The sequence below is a fragment of the Phocoena sinus genome, chromosome 2 (genome assembly GCF_008692025.1).
Source record: "Phocoena sinus isolate mPhoSin1 chromosome 2, mPhoSin1.pri, whole genome shotgun sequence".
In the NCBI taxonomy this organism is placed as follows: Eukaryota; Metazoa; Chordata; class Mammalia; order Artiodactyla; family Phocoenidae; genus Phocoena; species Phocoena sinus.
In genome coordinates this window covers 63,991,800-64,012,996 of record NC_045764.1, presented here as the reverse complement: position 1 = coordinate 64,012,996, position 21,197 = coordinate 63,991,800, and the positions used below count along the sequence as shown (strand labels likewise).

The following is a 21,197-nucleotide window of genomic DNA, read 5'->3' as shown; positions in this document are numbered from 1 at the left end:
AAAGATTAAGAGGATCATAAGCAGCATCCAGCGCTGCCCTGGGAGAAATCCCCCCAAGCCAGAGCCGCTGCTCTGAGGGGAAGTTGGGGCAGCTCCTGAGTTTAGACAGAGGGGCCAGGAGGCAGGAGCACAGAGAGGAGAGACAAGGAGACAGAGACAGAGGGAGAAGTAGAGATAGACGAGAGCACAGACAAAGAGACAGAGGATCAGAGAGGGAGGCAGAGGCTGGGCCCGGCTCAGCGATCCTGAGGCCTCTCTTAGGCAGGAAGGCGGAGGCTGCCCTGGGACCAGCCAGGACCAGGCCGACAGCGCCCATGAGCTCCAACATGGCTGTAGCGGCACCCACAGCTGCGCCTGCCTCCAGGAAGGAGTCTCCAGGCAGGTGGGGCCTGGGGGAGGAGCTGACAGGTATGGCTTTCCTGGATGTAGTAGGGTCTGGACCCTTGGAGAGTAGAGTGTGGGTCAGAGGTTTGCAGGGACTGTGAAAGGAGCAGGAGCGATTCAGACCAAGCCCCAAGGACTGTGGGCAAGTGTCAGGGAACCTGCTGGCAAACCCAGAATCCTAGAAACATGGGGATCAGACAGGACAGCTGAGTGGATGGGGGAGGAAAGGAGAGAGAAGGGCCCTCAGGGGGTGGGAGCAGAGGTCCGTAGCAGTGGTGCCAAGATTGCTTTTTTGCGTGAGGGAACCTGAAGCCACCTGCAGAGAGAGGGAACGGGAGGTGGGGCAGAGAGTGTCCTCTTGTTGAGAACTGGCCATGGAGAGAGAAGGGGGAGGAGGAGGGCTGAGGGGGTGTGATAAGCGAGACGCTCTTCCAGATAGGAGAGACACAGGCGTGTCTAAAGGTGGGTGGACAGGAACCTGAGGACAAGGAAGCAAGGAGGGCGTAGGGGCCCCTGAGGAGGTGGGAGGGGGGGTGTGACCAGCCCTGGGCCAGTCCCCACCCAGCCCGGCTGCCCCTCAGGCGCAGGGCCCTCGCTGCAGTGCCGCGTGTGTGGGGACAGCAGCAGCGGGAAGCACTACGGCATCTATGCCTGCAACGGCTGCAGCGGCTTCTTCAAGAGGAGCGTGAGGAGGCGGCTCATCTACAGGTGAGGCAGGGCAGCGCCCCGCCGCCCTCCGGCCCCTGAAGGTGCCTGGGAGGGACGGAGGATATTCAGGGAAGGAGGAGCTGCGGCAAACATGTCCGAAACCCACGGCCCGGGGCCTGGGCGGGACCCTGACTCCCTGGGGGGGGGTTCCCCTCCGCCCACAGGTGCCAGGTGGGGGCAGGGATGTGCCCGGTGGACAAGGCCCACCGCAACCAGTGCCAGGCCTGCCGGCTGAAGAAGTGCTTGCAGGCGGGCATGAACCAGGACGGTGAGTCGGGAGACCACCCGGAGAGGCGTGGCGGAAGAGAAGGGGGCGTGCGACCCGTGGGGCGTCCTGACCCTCCCTGTCTCCCCAGCTGTGCAGAATGAGCGCCAGCCTCGAAGCACCGCCCAGGTCCGAATGGACCGCGTCGAGTCAGACACGAAGCCCTGGCTGGAGCCCCTGGCGGCTCCCCCGACCCCAGCGGGGCCCAGCCCGCGGGGCCCTACACCGGTGTCTGCAGCCAGAGCCCTGGGGCCCCGGGCCCTCACACCTCCAGGCCACCACCACTTCATGGCCAGCCTGATAACGGCCGAAACCTGCACTAAGCTGGAGCCGGAGGATGGTAAGTGGGAGGAGGGCTGAGCTCCCGGGTCCTGTCTTCATCCCACACCTGGGCCCCTGAGGAGCCCCTGCCGCCTACCTCGGAGCAGGGGCTGATGCACAGCCTCCTCCTCCAACAGCCGATGAGAATATTGATGTCACCAGCAATGACCCCGAGTTCCCCTCGTCCCCATACTCCTCCTCCTCCCCCTGGGGCCTGGACAGCATCCATGAGACGTCGGCTCGCCTCCTCTTCATGGCTGTCAAGTGGGCCAAGAACCTGCCCGTGTTCTCCAACCTGCCCTTCCGGGATCAGGTATACCTGTCAGGGGGCTCACAAGAGTCCGCCGGGCTGGGGGCACATACCTCCTTGTGCAGGTGATGATTGGCGGTTCACACAGCTTGGGGATGGTGACGGCTGGGGACACCCATGCCTCAGAGTCAGTGATGGTCAGGGACATCAGTCTCAGGGATCTGACTGCTGGGGGTGCTACATCTCTGGGCAGCAATGATGGTCAGGGTCATCACCCAGGGGAAAGTGATGGCCAGGGACACACGGGGACCAGGGATTTGAAGACAGTGTCTGTGCCCCTCTGGGTCTTCTTTCCTCCTAGACAAGCCCTCGGGCCCTACAGATGCTCTGTTTGTCACAGGGTGGTCTGCACACCCTAAACAGCATCAGTGGGCAAACCTGGGCTCCCTTGGAACACAAATGCCCCTGACTTCAGGGCTTGCATTTCAGCCCTGCCTCTTCTCCGCTAGACCACCCCTCTGGGCTTCTCATGAGCGAGGGGACCTGTCGTGACAAATCCAGGAAAAGAGGCACACTGAGAGTCTGAGTCCTTAGCCAGTGGCTTGAATGAAGCAGCTCAGAAGCCAGGCTGGGGATGCCTAACTTAGGACGCTGGTGGGGAGTCCCTGAGGCTGCCAAGCTTCTCACAGCTCCAGGATTTCCTATGTGTTCCACTTGCAGCTTTGGATGGAGCCCACAGAGTATCTTGCAGCTGAGGCATCTGAGCCAGATGGTGCTAAGTCCCAGAGCTCTGGACCCCTGGCTGATGTCAGGCAGAGGTCAGAATGTTTTGGGCACCCAGGACCAGCCCTTGATTTCCTAGGACACCCAAGAAGGTGGTAGAGGTTCCAGGCTGAGCCAGAGGAGCTGTGTATCAGTCATAACACTTGCCCTCTCTCTGGGCACAGGTGATCTTGCTGGAAGAGGCATGGAGTGAACTCTTCCTCCTCGGAGCCATCCAGTGGTCTCTGCCCCTGGACAGCTGCCCACTGCTGGCCCCGCCTGAGGCCTCTGCTGGTGGCAGCTCTCAGGGCCGGCTGGCGCTGGCCAGTGCAGAGACTCGAATCCTGCAGGAAACCATTTCAAGGTTCCGGGCACTGGCGGTGGACCCCACGGAGTTCGCCTGCATGAAGGCCCTGGTCCTCTTCAAACCAGGTAGCTGCGTCTTTGCCCAAGCCTTAGAGGAGAGTGGTTGGGGGTGAAGAAGGGGACTTCTGGTGACTTCCTTCTGCCTCTCACTTTCCCTCCATGGCCCCACATAGATGCAGATGTGTGCAGACTTCTTCCCTGGGGGCAGGAGGGGATGGATGGCTGCAGGGCTGGGCTCACGCCTCCTGAGGCCCTGGCTGACTGTGAGGGGGACGGAGGGGCTGAGAGAGAAGCTCACTGCTGCCGCTTCTCTCCAGAAACACGGGGCCTGAAGGATCCTGAGCATGTGGAGGCCTTGCAGGACCAGTCCCAGGTGATGCTGAGCCAGCACAGCAAGGCCCACCACCCCAGCCAGCCTGTGAGGTGACCCGTGCACGTGCCTACCTGCCCATCTCTCCCTTCATCTCGCCATCCCCCTGCCCACCTCACTGACACCATCTCAGGGCTGCACTATTTAGATGGCACAAGGGTCTCAGTACAACCAGCCCGTGGCCAACACCTACTGAGTGCCAGGCACAGCACCAGGCCTGGGAGTAGGGACCAAAATGTGCATAAGGCAAACTTGCTGTCTCCTAGGTGTGCCCAGCACAGTGACCACACTGCAGTTGAGGGCTGGTCTTGAGGGCTGCATGTGTCTGCAGGAGACAGAGACCCACTGGGAGATGGGGTGCCAAGCAGAGCTGGAGGCAGGGCTGGACTTGGAGGAAGGATAAGGTCTACAAGGAGAGAAATCATCATTCACCAAGGTGGGGGGAGAGAGAGAGGCGAATATGCATATGTTTGTAGGTCAGGAGCCCAGTTTGGAAGGTATAACTGGGCTGAGAAGGTGGCAGACTAAGCCCGAATGGCTCTCTGGCATCAGCCTGTTCAGGCCAGCCAAAGGCCAAATCTGATTCGCTAGGCAGAGAGGAGCCACTGCAGGCTTTTGAGCGGGAGAGTATGGTACACAGAGCTGGGCTTCATGCAGGGGTGTGGCAGTGAGTACAGAGCATCCAACCAGGGAGGGAAGCAGACATTGCCATGATCCAGGGGAGCCGTGGGAGTTTCTGCTCTTCGGGAGTGGAAAGGCAATGACAGATGCGGGAGCCACTGGGAGATGGGATGGGTCAGACTTGGCACTTGAGTGGATGTAAGGAACGAGGGGAAGAAGAGCTATTTGGGAGACGAGGTAGTCAAGAAATAAAAAGGAAAGTCAGGAGGAAGAGAGTTTTGAGGGAACATGAGGCCTGTTGGAGGTGCAGCGGGACATCTGACAGGGATGCATTTGCACAAGCCGTGTGCATGGACAATAGCCCTGCCCTGGCTGGGTTTGGAGGACAGTGGCTGCCAGCTGAGACTGTGGCTGCAGCGATAGTGGGGCAGGAGCCAGTGCTCTGGGACTGCCCGGCTCGCCCCAGCACCAGCAGATCCAACAGAGCCTCAGCAAGATTGGACCACTTGGACTCCAGGCACCTACTGGCTATTTTAGACCATATTTTCTGCATTCTCTTGGGCCCCCAGCAGTTCTCTCTGAAGAAGTAAGCTAACACGGGCACCCTCGAATCCCCTGTAATCTGAGAAATCATCTAAAGAAGAGGTAATTTTCTTTTAAGAAAGAGTCAAAGGTATAAGGGCTATACCCATCACACAGAAAGACTTCTGCTATTGGTGAGCATAGGTAGAACGTGTCCCTAAGGCTCAACACAGCACCCTAAGAACAGTCATCACAGACATTCAGGCACCAGCGGCCCTCCTTCACCAGGTTTCTGTTGGGCTCAGCTCCCAGAGATGTCTGGGCATATTGGTTTTGTGTCAAATTTCAAAATTCTGATTAACATTTCCTTTGCCACTCCTACTGGAGTTGGTTCAGTATCAACTACAGGCAGAAACTGAGTGCTGAGCAAGTGATTTGGGGTTCTCTAAGCCAGCGTATTTCAGTTTTTAAAAACTGCAACACCCAGGAAGAAATGCAGTTTCCATCATAACCCAATAACACACAGACCCTGAAACAAAGTTCCCCCAAACAATACCTGCCCTTACTTTGAATGATTTACTCTGATTTTTCTGTTTAAATTATTTAAATTGTTTATTGTTTAAAAAGGCTGGGTTGTGACCCACTTCCGGCAGTTTGAAAAACAATTTCTCTACTTGGCTTTATAGTTACTCCTTCCTGACACTGATTAGATCAGAAAAGCAGAAGGGAGGGTTGCCCGACTGCTCAGTGCCACCAGCTTGGCTCTTACAAGAGAAAGAAAGCCCTTGGTTTGGAAAAACAGGTTCAGTAGGTCATTGGGAGGTGAGAAGACTTCCTGTAGACCTCCATGGTAGAAGCTGAGCGTGGAGCTGCCCCAATTTGATGTGGCCTCCTTGACACTGGGCACTGACCCCAGCTGTCAGTCCTCCCACCCAAGGAGGGTCTAATGCCCCTCCCCGTCTCTTGGGGCTTCACCATCCACGTTCTCTGCACTGGGGACCCCTGCCTTGGCAAATGCTTCTTATTTAAAACTACAATTACTCCTTTTCTAGATGAGTATCTCAGCCACAAAAATTAAGTTTCGATTGCAGAACATTTTCACTAATGGCTAGCTACTCTATCATCCTAGGTGGTTTACAGAGGGGAATTTATATATATATATACATATATATATATATATATGTATATATATATGTTTTGGCCGTGCCACGCGGCTTGTGGGATCTTAGTTCCCCAACCAGGGATTGAACCCAGGCCGCATGAGTGAAAGCGCCAAGTCCTAACCACTTGACCCCCAGGAAATTCCCAGGAATTTATATTCTTATTCAAATATATGTGGTATTAATCATCATGTAATTATAATAATTATATTCAGTTAATAATATATTCACATGTACTATTAATATAAATAACTTCTCGGGCTTCCCTGGTGGTGCAGTGGTTGAGAGTCCGCCTGCCGATGCAGGGGACACGGGTTCGTGCCCTGGTCTGGGAAGATCCCACATGCCGCGGAGCAGCTGGGCCCATGAATCATGGCCACTGAGCCTGTGCATCCAGAGCCTGTGCTCCGCAACGGGCAAAAAAAAAAAAAAAAAAAAATTTATATATATATATATATATATATAACTTCTCACTTCATAATCTTTACACATAATAAATGATATTTATTCACTATTTTCATCACACTCCTCAACTAAAGATTGGAGGAGGGCCACAGTGGGTCAGGGGTAGGTGAATGGGGCCTTTCCTCTAAGCTCCACCTTACTTGCCCTGGGCGCCAGTCATCTCCCCTCTCCTTCCCCTTCTGCCTCTCCTGGGATGCGCACTATCCCTAGGACTCGGGCTCAGAAGCTGATAACCAAACTGATGGCGTCCTCTATCCTGTTCAGGTTTGGGAAACTGCTCCTGCTCCTACCGGCTTTGAGGTTTATCACTTCCGAACGTGTTGAGCTCCTCTTTTTCCGCAAGACCATAGGGAATACTCCAATGGAGAAGCTCCTTTGTGATATGTTCAAAAACTAGTGGAGGTGGAAATAAAATGGGTGCAACCACTTTGGAAAACAATCTACTGAAGCTAAACATCTGCCTGCCCGTTGATTCAGCAACTGTACCCGTAGGTATGTGTACCTAGCAGAAATGTTCACCAAAAGATAGGACAAGAATGTTCATAGCAGCTTTTTTCATAATAGCTCCAAACTGTACAATGACAATAGGATGGATTAATAAATTGTGGTACATTCATAAAATGGAAAACAGCAATGAAAAGGAACGAACCATCAATATTATGTGGCAACATGGATAAATTTCACAGATGTAAACGTTGAACAAAAGCATCCAGGCACCAGTTCTGCTTATACAAAGTTCAAGAACAGGCAAGACTAACCAATGGTGGTAGAAGTTGGAATAGTGGTTACCTCCGCGGCAGGGGGTGGGGTTGATTGGAAAGGGGCCTGAGGGAGCCTTCTGATGTGCTACAAATGTTCTTTATTTTGATCCGGGTGGTGGTTTCATAAATTTATTCATTCATAAAAATTAATTGAGCCATGCACTTAAGATTTGTGCAATTTACTGTATTGTTAGACCTCAAAAAAAAAAAAAGTGGGAAAACAAAAACAGGAAGGCAATGTGGCCAAGGTTCTCCCTTTGAAGACGCTGAAAGAGTGAGAACAGGGTCTCGAATTCCATCTGGTTTTGCCACTCCGAGTCGTAGTCCAGGTGCCACGAAGCCAAGCCCAGTGAAAAATCTCCCAGAGGATTCAACAACCCAGCTTCTCTCTAGATGGCATCCCACCGCCCCATGGCTTCTCCCCATCTTTCTCTTCCTCATCCTTCCTCACCTCTCTGTAAACAAAGGTGAGCTCCATGCAGCTCGACTCAAGGCAGCCACAGGCACTTTTTGTGAAGGGGAATCTCCATCACTTCTTTTTTTTTTTTTTTTTTTTAAATAAATTTATTTATTTAATTTTGGCTGCGTTGGGTCTTCATTGCTGCACGAGGGCTTTCTCTAGTTGCGGCGAGCGGGGGCTACTATTCATTGCGGTGCCTGGGCATCTCATCGTGGCGGCTTCTCTGGTTATGGAGCAGGGGCTGTAGGTGTGCGGGCTTCATCTTCAGTAGTTGTGGCACGCAGGCTCAGTAGTTGTGGCTCGTGGGCTCTAGAGCGCAGGCTCAGTAGTTGTGGCACAAGGGCTTAGTTGCTCCACAGCATGTGGGATCTTCCTGAACCAAGGATCGAACCCCTATCCCCTGCATTGGCAGGCGGATTCTTAACCACTGTGCCACAAGGGAAGTCCCTCCATCACTTTTTTAAAAAATAAATTTATTTCATTTATTTTATTTTTGGCTGTGTTGGGTCTTCACTGCTGCGCTCGGGCTTTCTCTAGGTGTGACGAGTGTGGGCTTCTCATTGCGGTGGCTTCTCTTGTTGCAGAGCACGGGCTCTAGGCGCGCTGGCACGCAGGCCCCATAGTTGTGGCTCGTGGGCTCTAGAGTGCAGGCTCAGCAGTTGTGGCACACGGCCTTAGTTGCTCCGCAGCATGTGGGATCTTCCTGAACCAGGGCTTGAACCCGTGTCCCCTGCATTGGCAGGCGGATCCTTAACCACTGCACCACCAGGGAAGCCCCCCCCCCCCGCCCCGCATCACTTCTTAATTCCTTATAGAAAGATGAAGTTCAGACAAATCTCTTCCTTTTCAAAGACAGATCCAGAAGACCTAGAAAATAATAATTTAAAAAATATTAACGTATCTCAGGCACTTCATACACCAGGCAGTGAACTGAGCACTGAATGTGTATTGTTATTTAACCATCAGATTAATCTGACAGGGGGACCAGTCATCCCATTTATAGTTGAAAAAAGCTGAGGCTCAGAGAGGACACAAACCTTGGTATGACTCCGTTTAACCCCGGCACTGTCTCCCCACCTTGCCCCTCCGCCCCTGCAATCAGCAGAACAATTCCGTTGCATTTTCTGCCTTCAAAGAAGAAATGCTTAAAGCCAAGAAGAAAAAGGTCATGTGAGAAATCTGTGAAATCCTAGGGGTTCCCTGCCCTTTGGCCTGTATATGAATTCTCCTAGTTACCCAGAGATGTCTGGCCGTGATGGAGGAAGGATGGTTCAGAACACTCTGCTCTGGAAATGACAATAGCTAGACTGGTGCCCAGAGAAGAAAGAGTATGGCAAATACTGCCCAGCTTAAGCCCTTCCCACCTAAGCACTAAACTAAAGACCCTTGATCTTCTAAAAGCATCAGACTTGCCTCAGTTATTTGGGTCATTTAATGTCTATAATGCCATTATACTCTCCAATTTCCTATGCAAAGTTTTATCTGTAAGGTTTAAAGGCCTGAAGTCTTTAAACGTATAGAAAGCCTGAGCAAAGGCATGCTAGCAAGAAACATGGTTGAAATTAGACCAAATAGGCCCTGAACATTATCCTGCAGTCTTGCTTTGGGGAACACAAGGCTGCAAAGGCAGCCTGCTGAAGTTCACAGGCTAGTCTCTGGGAGGTGTGAGCACAGCAATTCTACATTGAGAAAGAGATTGGGATCTTCAGGAAGAAGTCTTGGAGAATTAGAGGAGGTACATAAGCTGTATTATCTGCTGCCAACCTGGCATCCATAGCCACCCCCCCACCCCGCCCCGCCCCTCTTAAGGGCTTGTCTTCATTGCAGAGATGCCAGGAGGTACACTTCCCAGGATCCCCTTCCCCTATGGTTTGCTAATGGAAGGGAGGCACTCATGTGAGATTTGTAAAGTAAATGAGGAGCCATTGTTCTCTGGAGGCAGTTGCAGCCGTGTGGGTGGGAACACGGAGATTTCACAGCAGCCTTCTTTAGAGTTGCAGGAGCTTCCAAGGCAAGCTCTAGAGAACTTCAGAACTTTTGGTTCAGATCTGCTGGCTTTCTGGACCATCTGTGAGAGCTTTCTCTCATCTGTTTCCCCAGATCTTCCAAAGTTTATGTTAAGCCCCTAATACCTATATTAAGTCCTTCACACCTGAAATATACTAAGTGGCCTCTGTTTTCCTCCTAATACAGCTCTCAGTTGATCCCAAGATTTATTCAACCTTTTGCTGTAAATTGGCCCCATGAAACTCAAATGGGTTACAGCTCTGTTTCACTGCACTTAGGGCTCTTGCTAGGGGAGGGGATACTACGGAAACTCCTTTCAGCCCTCAACGCCAGAAATGTCTCTGGCTATGAAACACACAGGGGAAGACCCTGTGGTACTATCTGGGCCTTTCTTTTCAACTGCAGTTTTCAGACTTGTGAGACACTTATCCTCCTCCTTAAGGGAGTATTTAAAGGTAGGAAGGGCAGAGAAAGGCTCAAAGATGCCAAGAAGCACCCATTCAAATTCATAAATATAATCTGATAGGGGAACCCAGATATTGTGGATGACTAGTCTCCATCTGGTGGACACCACTGGTTTTCCCCACTAGGATGCAAGCTCCATGGGGGTAGGAGCTTGGATCACCAACGTGCCTCCGCCACCTAGGACAGTGCCCGTGGGTGTGGGTGCTCAGTCAATACTTGTTGAATGAATGGCCACACAGAACTGAGACGTGACATACTCCTCGGAGTCTGAGATGCCTCACAAGATTCAACAGACGTTACATGTGTCTTATCCATATTCATGGTTATGTCCCTGGCTCTAAGATGCTGTACTGCTATCCAATCTAGGAGACAGAACAAGTTTTTGAAAAGCAAAGCTCTAGTCTGCATCTCCTTACAGCTTTCTGCTCTTATCTTTATAATCAGAAAGGTTTGTTGTGGATCCAGTAATCACAGGGGCAACTTTTTAAAATGGCATTACTAGGTTTTATTTAGCCAATTAAGGAAATCTTAGTCCACTATTTTGTTGTAATGTGAATTTAATGCAAAATGTAAATGTAAACTTGATGTAAAAAGAAATGTGAAGGATGATCTCAGAATTTTAAAAATTGAATAAATTTGACATTAGGGGAAAATGGATCACAATTAATTTTTTTTCAATTCCACCTTAGACTTGGTTTGGCATTTGAGAACCCCTGATCTCATTCAGCCCTCTCATTCAAAATGTTAAGTGTGGGCACCTTTTGTTAGGTGCTGAGGATCTAAGAGTCAGCAAGATAGGCTCTTTTCTTGCCTTGGGAAGCTAACATCAAAGTTTTTTGATGCCACAAATACTGGGAGCTGTTGAGAACACAAGACATCTAAGCCAGTTCAAGGGGGAAGAGGACGTTTCCAAGTAGAACTGCTTTTTACACTGAGACCTGAGAGTCAGTAAGAGTTATCCGGAGAAGTAAACCAGGGGGAAAGACCACATTCCAGACAGAGGGCAAATGACTTTCCCAAAGTCATGCAGTGCAGGGCAGAACAAAAAGGATACGCTAGGGCCCTCTATTAGCAGCTATTGCTACTTCTTCATGGCCTTTTTGGTGAGGATCCTCAATGTAGATTTATTGCCTTCTCTGCCCGCCTATCTCTAAATTGATTAAATGAAGTCTTGACAGCTTAGCATCCATTACAGAAAACTCACAGCTTGAATCTCACCTTCACTTGAACTCTACTGAGTTCCAATAATTACCACCTCTGTACTTTGAAAATTTGGGGGCTCAGTCCTTTCCTTAAAAAAAAACATCACTTTAACAAAAATCCTTGCTCTTCCTTGGGTTCAGGTTGGAGTGAGTTGGGGTGGGAGCCAGGATGGTCAGAAAACAAACCACACGTATTGCTGCTTCTGGAAGCTTTGTTCTTTAATGAGCCATGGAGTGATCTGTTCATCAAGCTGCTCTTGTGGAGCCGTACAGTGCATATTTTGAGTGACACAAACTCTACTTTATACAAATGATGTCCCCCTCCCTCCCGCCAAAAAAAAAGATGAAAAAAAAAAAAAAAAAGGAAATCACAAAGTGCGTGTTGATTGCATCAGGAATGTAATCAGTTCTGTGGGTGAGACAAATCATTCTTCGTATAGAATTATTCTGTTAAACAGTAAAATGATATTATATTTCACAGGATATGTCCTTTTACAATACATAGTCTTTTATAAATTTACACTCAGCATACTTATAAATTACTTTCAGTCCATTAAAATAATATAATACTAATCTGTAGTGCACACCTTTCCCTTAGTAAACACAATTACTTGCTCAAAAGGTGCAACTTTTATATGACCTAACAGGGCTGATAAATAGGCATTAAGTATGGATGGAGAGCAAGGTAATAGACCCCTTGGTGGGGCTTTTGAAAACAGTTTCAACCAAGAGACCAACAAGACCTAAAAGACCCACCTCCACAATCACTGTTTTGCCCTTTACCACCAAATCAAATGTGGGAGTGGTTCCAGAGAAAAGTGGTTAACAGTATTTTAGGGGCACAGACAGAGGACTCCCACAAATACCAAGGAATTTTACTACAAGGCTAGCGTGGTTTTGGGGGACAGTGCCAACTGTCACAAAATTATGGGTAGACAAACACATCTGTCAACACAGAATGATGTTGTCCAGCTCCCCACCAAGGGGGAGAAAATAGGGAGAGAGAAGGATGAGCAAAGCCATCTGGACTTTGTTTCTTCTTAAAACTCTCTTAGCTTTAAACACATCCTGAGAATACTTTCTTCTCTCTGGTTCACCAAAGTGCTTGTGAAAGGTACACATTCATTATAGTTAAAAAACCACGGCCCACAGGCACTAAAATGGGCCTGCAGAACCTTGCTGGACCTCCTCTCTTCAGCATGCTTCTGGAACCCTGTCTTTGACAGTGAAAACAATCCTATTGTTGTGAGGGAAGACAGAAGTCTCCACTAACCCCCCAGCAAGGTAAGAGCTGTAGCTGGTTTCCAAAGCATGAGAAGGTGGGGCTCTTGTATCCCACCCCCTAACCCCAGGTCCCTCTGCCTCTGCAAGGCTCACACTGAGCTGTATCTCCTTTGTCTTTCAGAAGCCGAGAGTGGCAAAATAATCAAAATGGCAGGAAGTATAAAGCGCATTACAAACTCAGCATGTCACCTTCCTAAATCCTTCCTGTATTTGCTTCACTTTGTGATACACAACGCACACTTCTCTGCTTCCATTACATTTTCCATGATAAGGTATACGTTGGCTTTAATTGGGAGAATTAAAAATCCAGGCTGTGTTAGTATGGGCTTCAAATGAGGGGCTGCCCCACTGCTGCCACGCAGGGATTTCCTTTGAGGCATTTGAGATCAAAGAAAATGAGCAGAGAAGCGATAGGAAACACAAATTTGACACATACTAAGGTTAAATATCTCAATCATAAGTGACTGTAATGCAGCAGCGGTCCCCACCCTTTTTGGCACCAGGGACTGGTTTTATGCGAGACAACTTTTCCACAGACAGGGGGCGGGGGGGGGGGGGGAGATGGTTCAGGCGGTGATGCGAGCGACGGGGAGCGGCTGTAAATACAGATGAAGCTTCGTTCGCTCACTTGCCACTCACCTCCTGCTGTGCAGCCCAGTTCCTAACAGGCCCTGAGACCGGTACCGGTCTGCAGCCCAGGGATTGGGGACCCCTGGTAATACAGCATCGCCTTGTGGTAACATAACTTTAACCATGGGAGGACCAGTTAAGATCAGAGGGAAGGAGATACAGCACTTGGTTCTGACAGTTTTTTAGAGTTATGGCTTCGTCTCTTTCCCAGGCCAACAATGCCTGTTATGTTATGAGAACAACGGCTTGCTTTCCTTCAAAGGGAGGGTCCCACGTTTGCTCTCCATTCTTATAATTGCATGGATCTCCCTACCCCCACCCTCCATTCTGGCAGCTTGTTAAATGACTAGAAATCCACAAATCTAGCAACTGAAAAACAAATATTTATTTAATTTTATCCAATTTCAGGTTTTAGGTCCCTGAGAAAAATTATAAAGTCTCTTAACATCCATCGCCTGGTTCCTATAAAGTGACCTACATGAGTAGTTTTTTAACTGCCAAAAACTTACTTTGCAAAACAACAGCAACAAAACAAAAACTCCACAAAGATTCAGAGGGGAGGCCACGTGCCAAGATGTGTTTCCCAGGCCATTTCCGTGGGCCAAAGAGAACTATGCAACAGGGCTAATCTCTTTTTTTTTGTATGGTATTTAAACAACGTTCTGGAGCAAGTGGAGAGTAGTAGTTAGTGCCAGCTGAAAACCACCCTCCCAAGAATAATGGGACAGACTGCGCCGGGCACGGGCACTGGGGCACCCACGCTGACACACCATGCTGAGGGGTTGGGTTTTACTCTAGGAGACTCTCAAGTTCAGATTTTTAAAGGCTTTACCTTTGTTACTCCTCAGGACAGCATGAACAAGGTGGCAGACGTTTGCAGGACATAAAATCTAACATTTACTTACTAACCATCACCATTCTGGAGATTTAAAGAGATTCCTTTCCCGAGGTCATTTCTGAATCCAAACCAGAGAGAGGTAAGCCTCCTGCTACCTGTAGCTGCCACTCAGAATGATGTTCCATGTCTGGCCTCTGGGGCTCAACAATAATCAAGGAGGCAGTGGCATGAGGTTCAGTGTTGTGTAACAGGAGAGACTCTGCCTTAACAAAAGTCTTAATATTTCTATAACTTCACATCAAATAAGTATGAAAAGGAAGAATAACCAAAATTCAGGTTACAGATGGTAAAGGCTCTTTTTTAGAACAGTGCATGTGGTAGTTAGACAAGATGCATTTAGTAACTTTAAAAAAACATTTTCACATACTTATCTCAAGAAAGGGTATCATGTTTCATTTTCCATATATTATAAATAGGCAAAAACAGATTTCTAATCCCACAAATGCTAAGAAGCTTAAAATGCTTTCATAACTCAGGTATATGGAGACACCCAGTGGTGAGAAAAATGGTCTGACTTTTCCCTCAACCCAGGGATGAGTGGCTCTCACCATCACGTCCAATGGCCCCTAATCTGTGGGAAGAAATTCCATGGGGAGCAAGGTAGCATAAGGTTAAAAAGAAATATGCATACTATACATATATATATTTACAGTAAACTTCAGTAACCAGAATATTAACAAAAATAGCTTCAAGTAGTCCTTGATTTTTTTTTTCATCTATTTAATACTGATGGTCTGAGGAAAAGAAGATAAAAGTTAGATGGGTCATATTAAAAACTTTTCTCTTTTTTTTTTGGCAGCTTTCTGTAACACTTATTCATGCAGTGCTGTGTGTGAATGTTTGGGGAGAAGTGATTAAATGGTCACATTATTTGTCTGAGCTCGTGGTGGAAATCCACCAGCAGATAAATAGGTTCATAAACCATCTTCAGTTTAATCTACACAAAGAGAAAAGCCGGGATGGATTAGCATGAAACCCTCATGTTTAGGGTTCACCAGGTCTCTGGGACATTTAAAAAATATTAGAGGAACCTGATCCTAGAATCAGGGGCTATAAGAACAGTACAGCTACTGAAATTTCAGGCCATGCAATATATTTGGCAGGAACTAACCAGGAGTTAAACCAGCATTGATTATTATGACATCAAACATCACCAAAAGCAAAATATGTATTCTCCTCTTCACTGTGTAACCACAGATGTCTGAGACATGCTCTGATGGCTTAATGGAGACAACTGCTTTTTCACTTTCCCCAGAATATAACATGGAGTGTTTTTCAAAAATCTTAAAATAGAGGGCTTAGGCTTTTTGTTTATAAATCCTTGGAAAAAAATTATATTCTACCCCAGCTCCTAACTATCCCAAAATAAACCCAAAGGATTTCACTTTCATGGTTAAGAAAGATTTATATGTTTTCTTCAAATGTCAGAAATCAGTGGGTCCCTCCAGCCCACAATGTCCCCCCAGTTCCACACTCACCTCTGGGAAGGGAAAAGAGGAGGGAGGAGAGGCAACTACAAAGACCTCCACAACTGACCCAAATCCCCAAGCCCTGGTTGCTTTGTTTAGTCAAATCTCTAGTCAAATACAGCAGCCAAGGCACAACTGGCACCATCCTTAGCAGGCTTCAAAGAGGCCTTTCCGCTTCGGCAGGAGGACCAGGAATTCAGCACACAAGGTCTTGGTTGTATGCTTGGGCGAGAGGCAGGACCACAATTAGGATGAATATTGTGGACCAGGTGATGAGGCCCCAAAGATGAGATGTAGCCATGAAGGGACAACACATCTGCCAGTTCAGACCATAAACTCATTATTTCCAAAGAGAGCTAGCTGTTGGGTAGAGCTGCAGTCTGGGTCCACAGTTTTCCTGCGGCCAGACACAACTGTCCCCTCTGGGGTCTCTTTGGTTTTCTGAGGTGAGTTTTTCACATTCTTTAATTTTTGTTTGCCCTTTTCAGGGTTGAAGGTCCCTCTGCTGATGAATTGAGGCTTGTCTTCTAGGGACTTGGTCTGGCCCAATGGCCCTTCCATTCCCAGGGCCTCACCAGCTGAGGAAGCTCGGTAGAATGGAGATTTGGAATAAATTTGAAATCGTCTTCTGGTCCCATGAGAAGATGCAGTGCTAGACGAACATAAAGAAGAGACTGAAGAGTCCACTGAATCCAGTGAGTCTTGCTGCTTTTTTAGCTGCTTCCGCAACTTGCCTGAAGGTTCAGACTTGCCAGCTGCCTTCAGGGAGATAAGGGCTAAGCTTCTCTCTAATGTAAGAAAGAGACCGAAGCTGTAAATGGCAGTTCCCTCTGAAACAAATCGTCGTGTGATGAAGAGGTGTCACTGCTCACATGTGAAATGCGTGGGCTAAGATCTGGAGGGTCCAGGTCGACCTACTTTGTGCATAGACACGACTCGAGAAGAGCTCACCACCCATTTCTATACCACCCATATCGCTTCAGTATCAACCCCAAGGAAGTCTGGAGTTGGACTATGGCATCAGAAGAGGCCTACAACCATCGCTATCATTTAAAAAACTGCCAGGATATGTAGTCAATTCCACATCTCGCTGAAACACGCTAGGCAGTTAAAGACCTTGTTTGGTACAGTCCCATCTCACAGCAGGGCTCAGCTCCTGCTACCCACCCTTAGAAAATGGATCGTGGGTCAGTAAGACACAGAAGCTGTGACTGTTGCCTTTTCTCTGTGGTAAATATAGAGAAAACATCAAACTGCAAAAGTAACGCCTTACATTGAAGGCTTGGTCTGATGAACAATTTGTATAGAAGGTTCACAAAATCGGTATATTTCAACTCTTTAGGACTTTGTCACTTTTTCATGCAAACTCAAGGCCTTCTTGAAAGGGACTTTGTCTTCACTTGGGAATCCTTATTCCTTCTTTGCAAAACAAATCTGGAGTCTTTGGTCTAACATGTTCATTTACCTGATTTCTCAGCGATGGCACCTTCAGACTCGATATTCAAATTTTCAGAGCTATCAGCAGTCCCTATGGAGGCCTCAGACTCAAGGGTTTCATCATCAGAGGCACGGGGTTCCAGTACAAGCATCTCAAAAGTTAGCTCTTCCCTGTAAGATACAATCAAGAAACGCATTATCATTTGATAAGAAACGGAAGGAAGACAACAGGAAAAAAGACCTTCCGTGAAAATCAGGAATTGAGGTAGCAAAAACAGTCACATTTCTTACTGTTCCCTTCCAGGGTGGTGATAAGGACCTGAAAGCACAGTCACAGTGAAGGCTAAAGACAGCAAAGGCTGGGACCTACAACAGGGCTAAGCATGAGGTAGAGAAAGATGCTGAAGCTACGAGACCTTCTGGTAAAATGAACTCTGGGCTGGTAATCAGGAGATGATTCTAAACTCACTCTAAACTCACTCATAATATATCAGGAAAGTACTTTCCTCTCTCTGGACCTCAACTTTCTCATCCACAAAATAAAGAGATTAAACTAGATAGTCTCTAGGATTCCTTCCAGCACTTAAACTATTTTCTACAAAATTTTATTCGCTGGTTACAGACTATATCCTCTACCTTGACCAAGGAGAGACCTCTAGGTCTCCTAGATGAAATAAAACACTGATTGACCTTTTCTGTCCTTTGAAGCCTTTGCCATCTCCACATAAGAGTATTCTCTACCCCTCCTCATCAGTCACCCACCTACCTCTCAGTCATGCCCCCTCATTCCCTGACGTCTTTGGTACTTGGCTCCTAATCTCGCTTTCTCACTACTGCCTGACACCACCCTGATCTATTTCAATCCACATCTTTGTGAAAGCTCACATTAATACTCTAAAACCAAAGTTCCTTTACGTCTGCAACTCCTAACAACCTCTCCTCCACTTTATATAGGCAATTTTCTCCAATGGGCAGATCCTAGAGTTTGTCAATCCAATCCTCCACTCTGTCCACAATCACCTTATCCTTCCAACTGTAACTCCGTTTTTCATCGAGTCTCCTCCTTTTCAGAGCCCTTGTAGCTTCTCTTCCACTCTACCTGGCTTTAAATTATTCATCCTTTAATACCTCCAACATCTAGCTTGAGATTCATGGACAATCTTTTCAAGGACAGTCTCACCAGCAACTCATTACTGCATTTACAACTGTCATAAGCAGTGTGCATTCATACCTCTAAGACTAGGCTCATACGTTTTCCTTTCTCTGGAAAGACTTTTCACCTTCCTAGCAAATTCCTATTCACCCTTCAATACTTCCAATGCCATTTTCATCAAAGCTGAATTAGGTCCTCTTTTCAGATCATTTTTATATCAAATAGCTAGCCCCTGGTCAAAGTAGACCAATTTTGCCTTACCATGTTCAGCACACCTGAGCCCTAGCTGCCTTTTTTAGCTTGCCCAAATTCTAGATTCAATCCTGACAGGCAAAAAAGTACTTTAACAGACTCATAACCTCTCATGAATCAAGCTCTCAGACCTAGGATTCTGGGATCCTGGGAAATCAGGAACAAAAATCCCCTTAAAACATAAGAGTCACCATTGTCAATCAAAACCACTACACAGTACCTTCAGGGAGAACCATGGGATGTTCACATTATCCCTAAGATATAGGGATACCCACTCCTGCTCCAGTGATGGTAGAGGTCACAGAGTGGCTTATGTGTCGCCTAAATTGCAACCAATTTACCTACCTAGTATCCCAGCACCCACTAGAGTTGCTGCCTTACCCTGACCAGCCAGGTGCTGGCCCCATGGCTATACTGATCTTCAGATAATAACCTTCCTTTATGGAGTTCTGAATAATCTTAGCCTGAGAATCCTTATTCCTTCTTTTTAAGACAAATCTGTTCACCAAGGCTGGTGACCTGTTAGGGATCTTGGCTAAGACTGACACACCCTGTCCCAGTCAACATCTCCAGAATCATCACTGTAGCAGCTTCAGTTTGGTCTCCCAGCTCACAAAGCAACCTTCCTTGAAGTGACAACCTTCACATTGCTACCTGAGTACAGGCAACATGTCTTTGTCATCTCCACATCCCCTATATCACCTAACCTAGTGCTTGACTCCCAATAAGGAAGAATAAAGAAAGGACAGAAGGAAGGAAATGAAAACAGATAACTAGTTGCTCCCTTTCCCCTAGAAACTCACTTTTCTTTCTGCAGGTTCTCAATCTGCTCAGTCAGGACTCTCTCCTCCTGCTGCATCGCTGCTTGCTGCTGTTCTGTGATGTCAGCCTCCAGCGCTGCCTCACTAGTCAAGGTCTCTTCTGGGACATCAGACATGGAGGGCAACCGAACTACAACAGGAGACGACGGGCATGGATAGTTTCCTCGACGAAGACGTCCCTTCCCCTGCAAAGAAAAATACATGTTAAAAGGTAAACTGAATGACTGATCAGTTTTACTTGGCCCAGTTAGGATAACAAGTGTACTACTTCCATCACACCTGGTGAATGGCAGGAATAAGCAGAAACATTCTGTGAGACCTAAGATATTTAGTGAGATACCATCCATCGAACACATTTAGGTTAAGCATTTTCTTGCAAGAGCACTGGAAAATGGGTACATTGGTGGGTGGGAGTGTAAGAACACACTGTGTACTGAGACAAGATTCTTCTTTTAATCTAAGCTGCATCCCCTCCAAACTAAATATCCACACATGGCTATTTAAATTAATTAATTAAAATAAAATGGGGGGTAAGGGGGGGAGGGATAAATTGGGAGATTAGGATTGACACTACTATATGTAAAATAGATAACTAATAAGGACCTCCTGTATAGCACAGGGAACTCTACTCAATACTCCTTAATGGCCTGCATGGGAAAAGAATCTAAAAAAGTGGATATATGTATATGTATAACTGATTCACTTTGCTGTACACCTGAAACTAACACAGTATTATAAATCAACTATACTCTGATAAATTTTTTTAAAAAATTAAATAGAAGTAAAAATTTAGTTCTGCGTTCACACTAGCCAGATTTCAAAAGCTCAACAGCCACAGATGGCTAGTGACTACCATATTAAACAGTGCAGATCTAGAACATTTCCATCAATGAAGAAAGTTCTGATGGACAACACTGCTCTATAACTTTAACCTTGGAATATACAGTCTCTCTAGGAAGACTACAGAAACAGGTCCTAAAACTCAGTTTTATTTTTTAAAAAAAGTCATTTATATATTACAGGGTGTTAGTGAGAGATATTCTCTAAGAACAACTCAAGAAACTTCTTTCTTGAGATCAGAGGGGGAAAAAAAATCTCATTGTTTTAATTGGTTACCTTGCACAGAACTTTCACTTCTGATAATGGCAGACTTGAGAACAACTGGACCAAACATAAAAAACCCAACATATTCTTGAAGGTACCAGAGAGCTAACAAGGTAGACCAAGATGAGGCTAGCCCAGCATTCAGGGCTAATTTAAGTTTAAGAAGAGGTGGATGAGAGTCTGAGCAGAGTTTTGACAGACTACAGCAGGAGTCAGCAAATTATGGCCCCTGGGCCAAATCTGTCCTTGTGCCTGATTTTGTAAATAAAGCTTTACTGAAATGCCTCATGCTCATTAATTCACGCACTGTCTATGGCTCTTTTGCAGAATAATGGTAGCACTGATGGTTGCAAGAGATTGTATGGTCCACAACGCCTCAAGTATTTACTCTCTGGTCCTTTAAAGAAAAAGTTTGCCAACCTCTGGGGTAAAGAATAACAGTCCAGACCCAGGGAAGGGTGTGGGCTACAGTGGGCTCCATTCCCATCCATGCCTGATGCTGGGACCCCTAAGGTTTGCATCCTAGATATAAGTGTAAATTGAAATTATTATGGTCCTTGCAGATACTGAAGCCTAGCTTCAAGTCATATGAATGGTCCAGAAAATTGTAATCCCTAAAATTGGATTAAAGTAACCCCAGTTTGCTAGTACCCTAGGACCTGGCAGAAGAAATGAAAACACTATCTGGAGGAACGTAACATCATCTCAGGTTTCAAAATATTTTTACGAATAATTTTTAAAAATACTATGTCTCACACACAACAAAAGGCAACCAAGCACAAAAGGAGACAAGACAATGTAAATGAAAACCAATAAAAACAACAGAAACCTTCAATGACACCAGATATTGTTGCTCTCAGAACAGACTTAAAATAGCCATGTTGAAAGAAAGAGATAGAAAGACACAGTTGAATTAGTGGACCAGAAGCTAGGTCAGAAGAAAATACAAAGAATCAAGCAGAGAAAACAAAACAAAACAAAAAATTTTCTAGAAAAATTCAGAAAAGTTGATAGAAGAACACAATAAAAAGATCTACCATATACAAAAAGATTACCAGGA

The 21,197-nt window shown here is 46.9% G+C and overlaps 2 protein-coding genes across 5 annotated transcripts in view; one reads left to right on the top strand and one right to left on the bottom strand.

Annotated features, from left to right (window-relative positions):
- The first annotated feature begins 273 nt into the window (after positions 1–273).
- On the top strand, positions 274–6,801 carry NR2E3 (nuclear receptor subfamily 2 group E member 3). Its single transcript, XM_032623972.1, has 8 exons — positions 274–408; positions 966–1,092; positions 1,257–1,360; positions 1,449–1,697; positions 1,816–1,991; positions 2,876–3,122; positions 3,374–3,479; positions 6,459–6,801. Exons 1-8 carry the CDS (start codon positions 315–317, stop codon positions 6,589–6,591), a joined length of 1,236 nt encoding a protein of 411 aa, XP_032479863.1. The 5' UTR covers positions 274–314; the 3' UTR covers positions 6,592–6,801.
- Positions 6,802–11,287: 4,486 nt separating this feature from the next.
- Positions 11,288–21,197, bottom strand: part of MYO9A (myosin IXA) — a 270,682-nt gene continuing 260,772 nt past the window's right edge. For all 4 annotated transcript variants that reach the window (XM_032622165.1, XM_032622167.1, XM_032622168.1 and 1 more), the window contains 3 exons: positions 19,016–19,218; positions 16,836–16,978; positions 11,288–16,158 (listed from right to left, as the gene is read on the bottom strand). In XM_032622165.1, coding sequence (XP_032478056.1) covers positions 15,695–16,158; positions 16,836–16,978; positions 19,016–19,218 — 810 coding nt within the window. In that variant the 3' untranslated portion in view covers positions 11,288–15,694. The remainder of the gene's footprint in view (positions 16,159–16,835; positions 16,979–19,015; positions 19,219–21,197) is intronic.

Bases quoted from the DNA above. Each gene is read 5' to 3' on its own strand.
- NR2E3 (XM_032623972.1), top strand. From the start codon at position 315: ATGAGCTCCAACATGGCTGTAGCGGCACCCACAGCTGCGCCTGCCTCC. The intron at 409-965 runs GTATGGCTTTCC...GCTGCCCCTCAG, and splicing joins CCTGGGGGAGGAGCTGACAG to GCGCAGGGCCCTCGCTGCAG. The intron at 1,992-2,875 runs GTATACCTGTCA...CTCTGGGCACAG, and splicing joins ACCTGCCCTTCCGGGATCAG to GTGATCTTGCTGGAAGAGGC.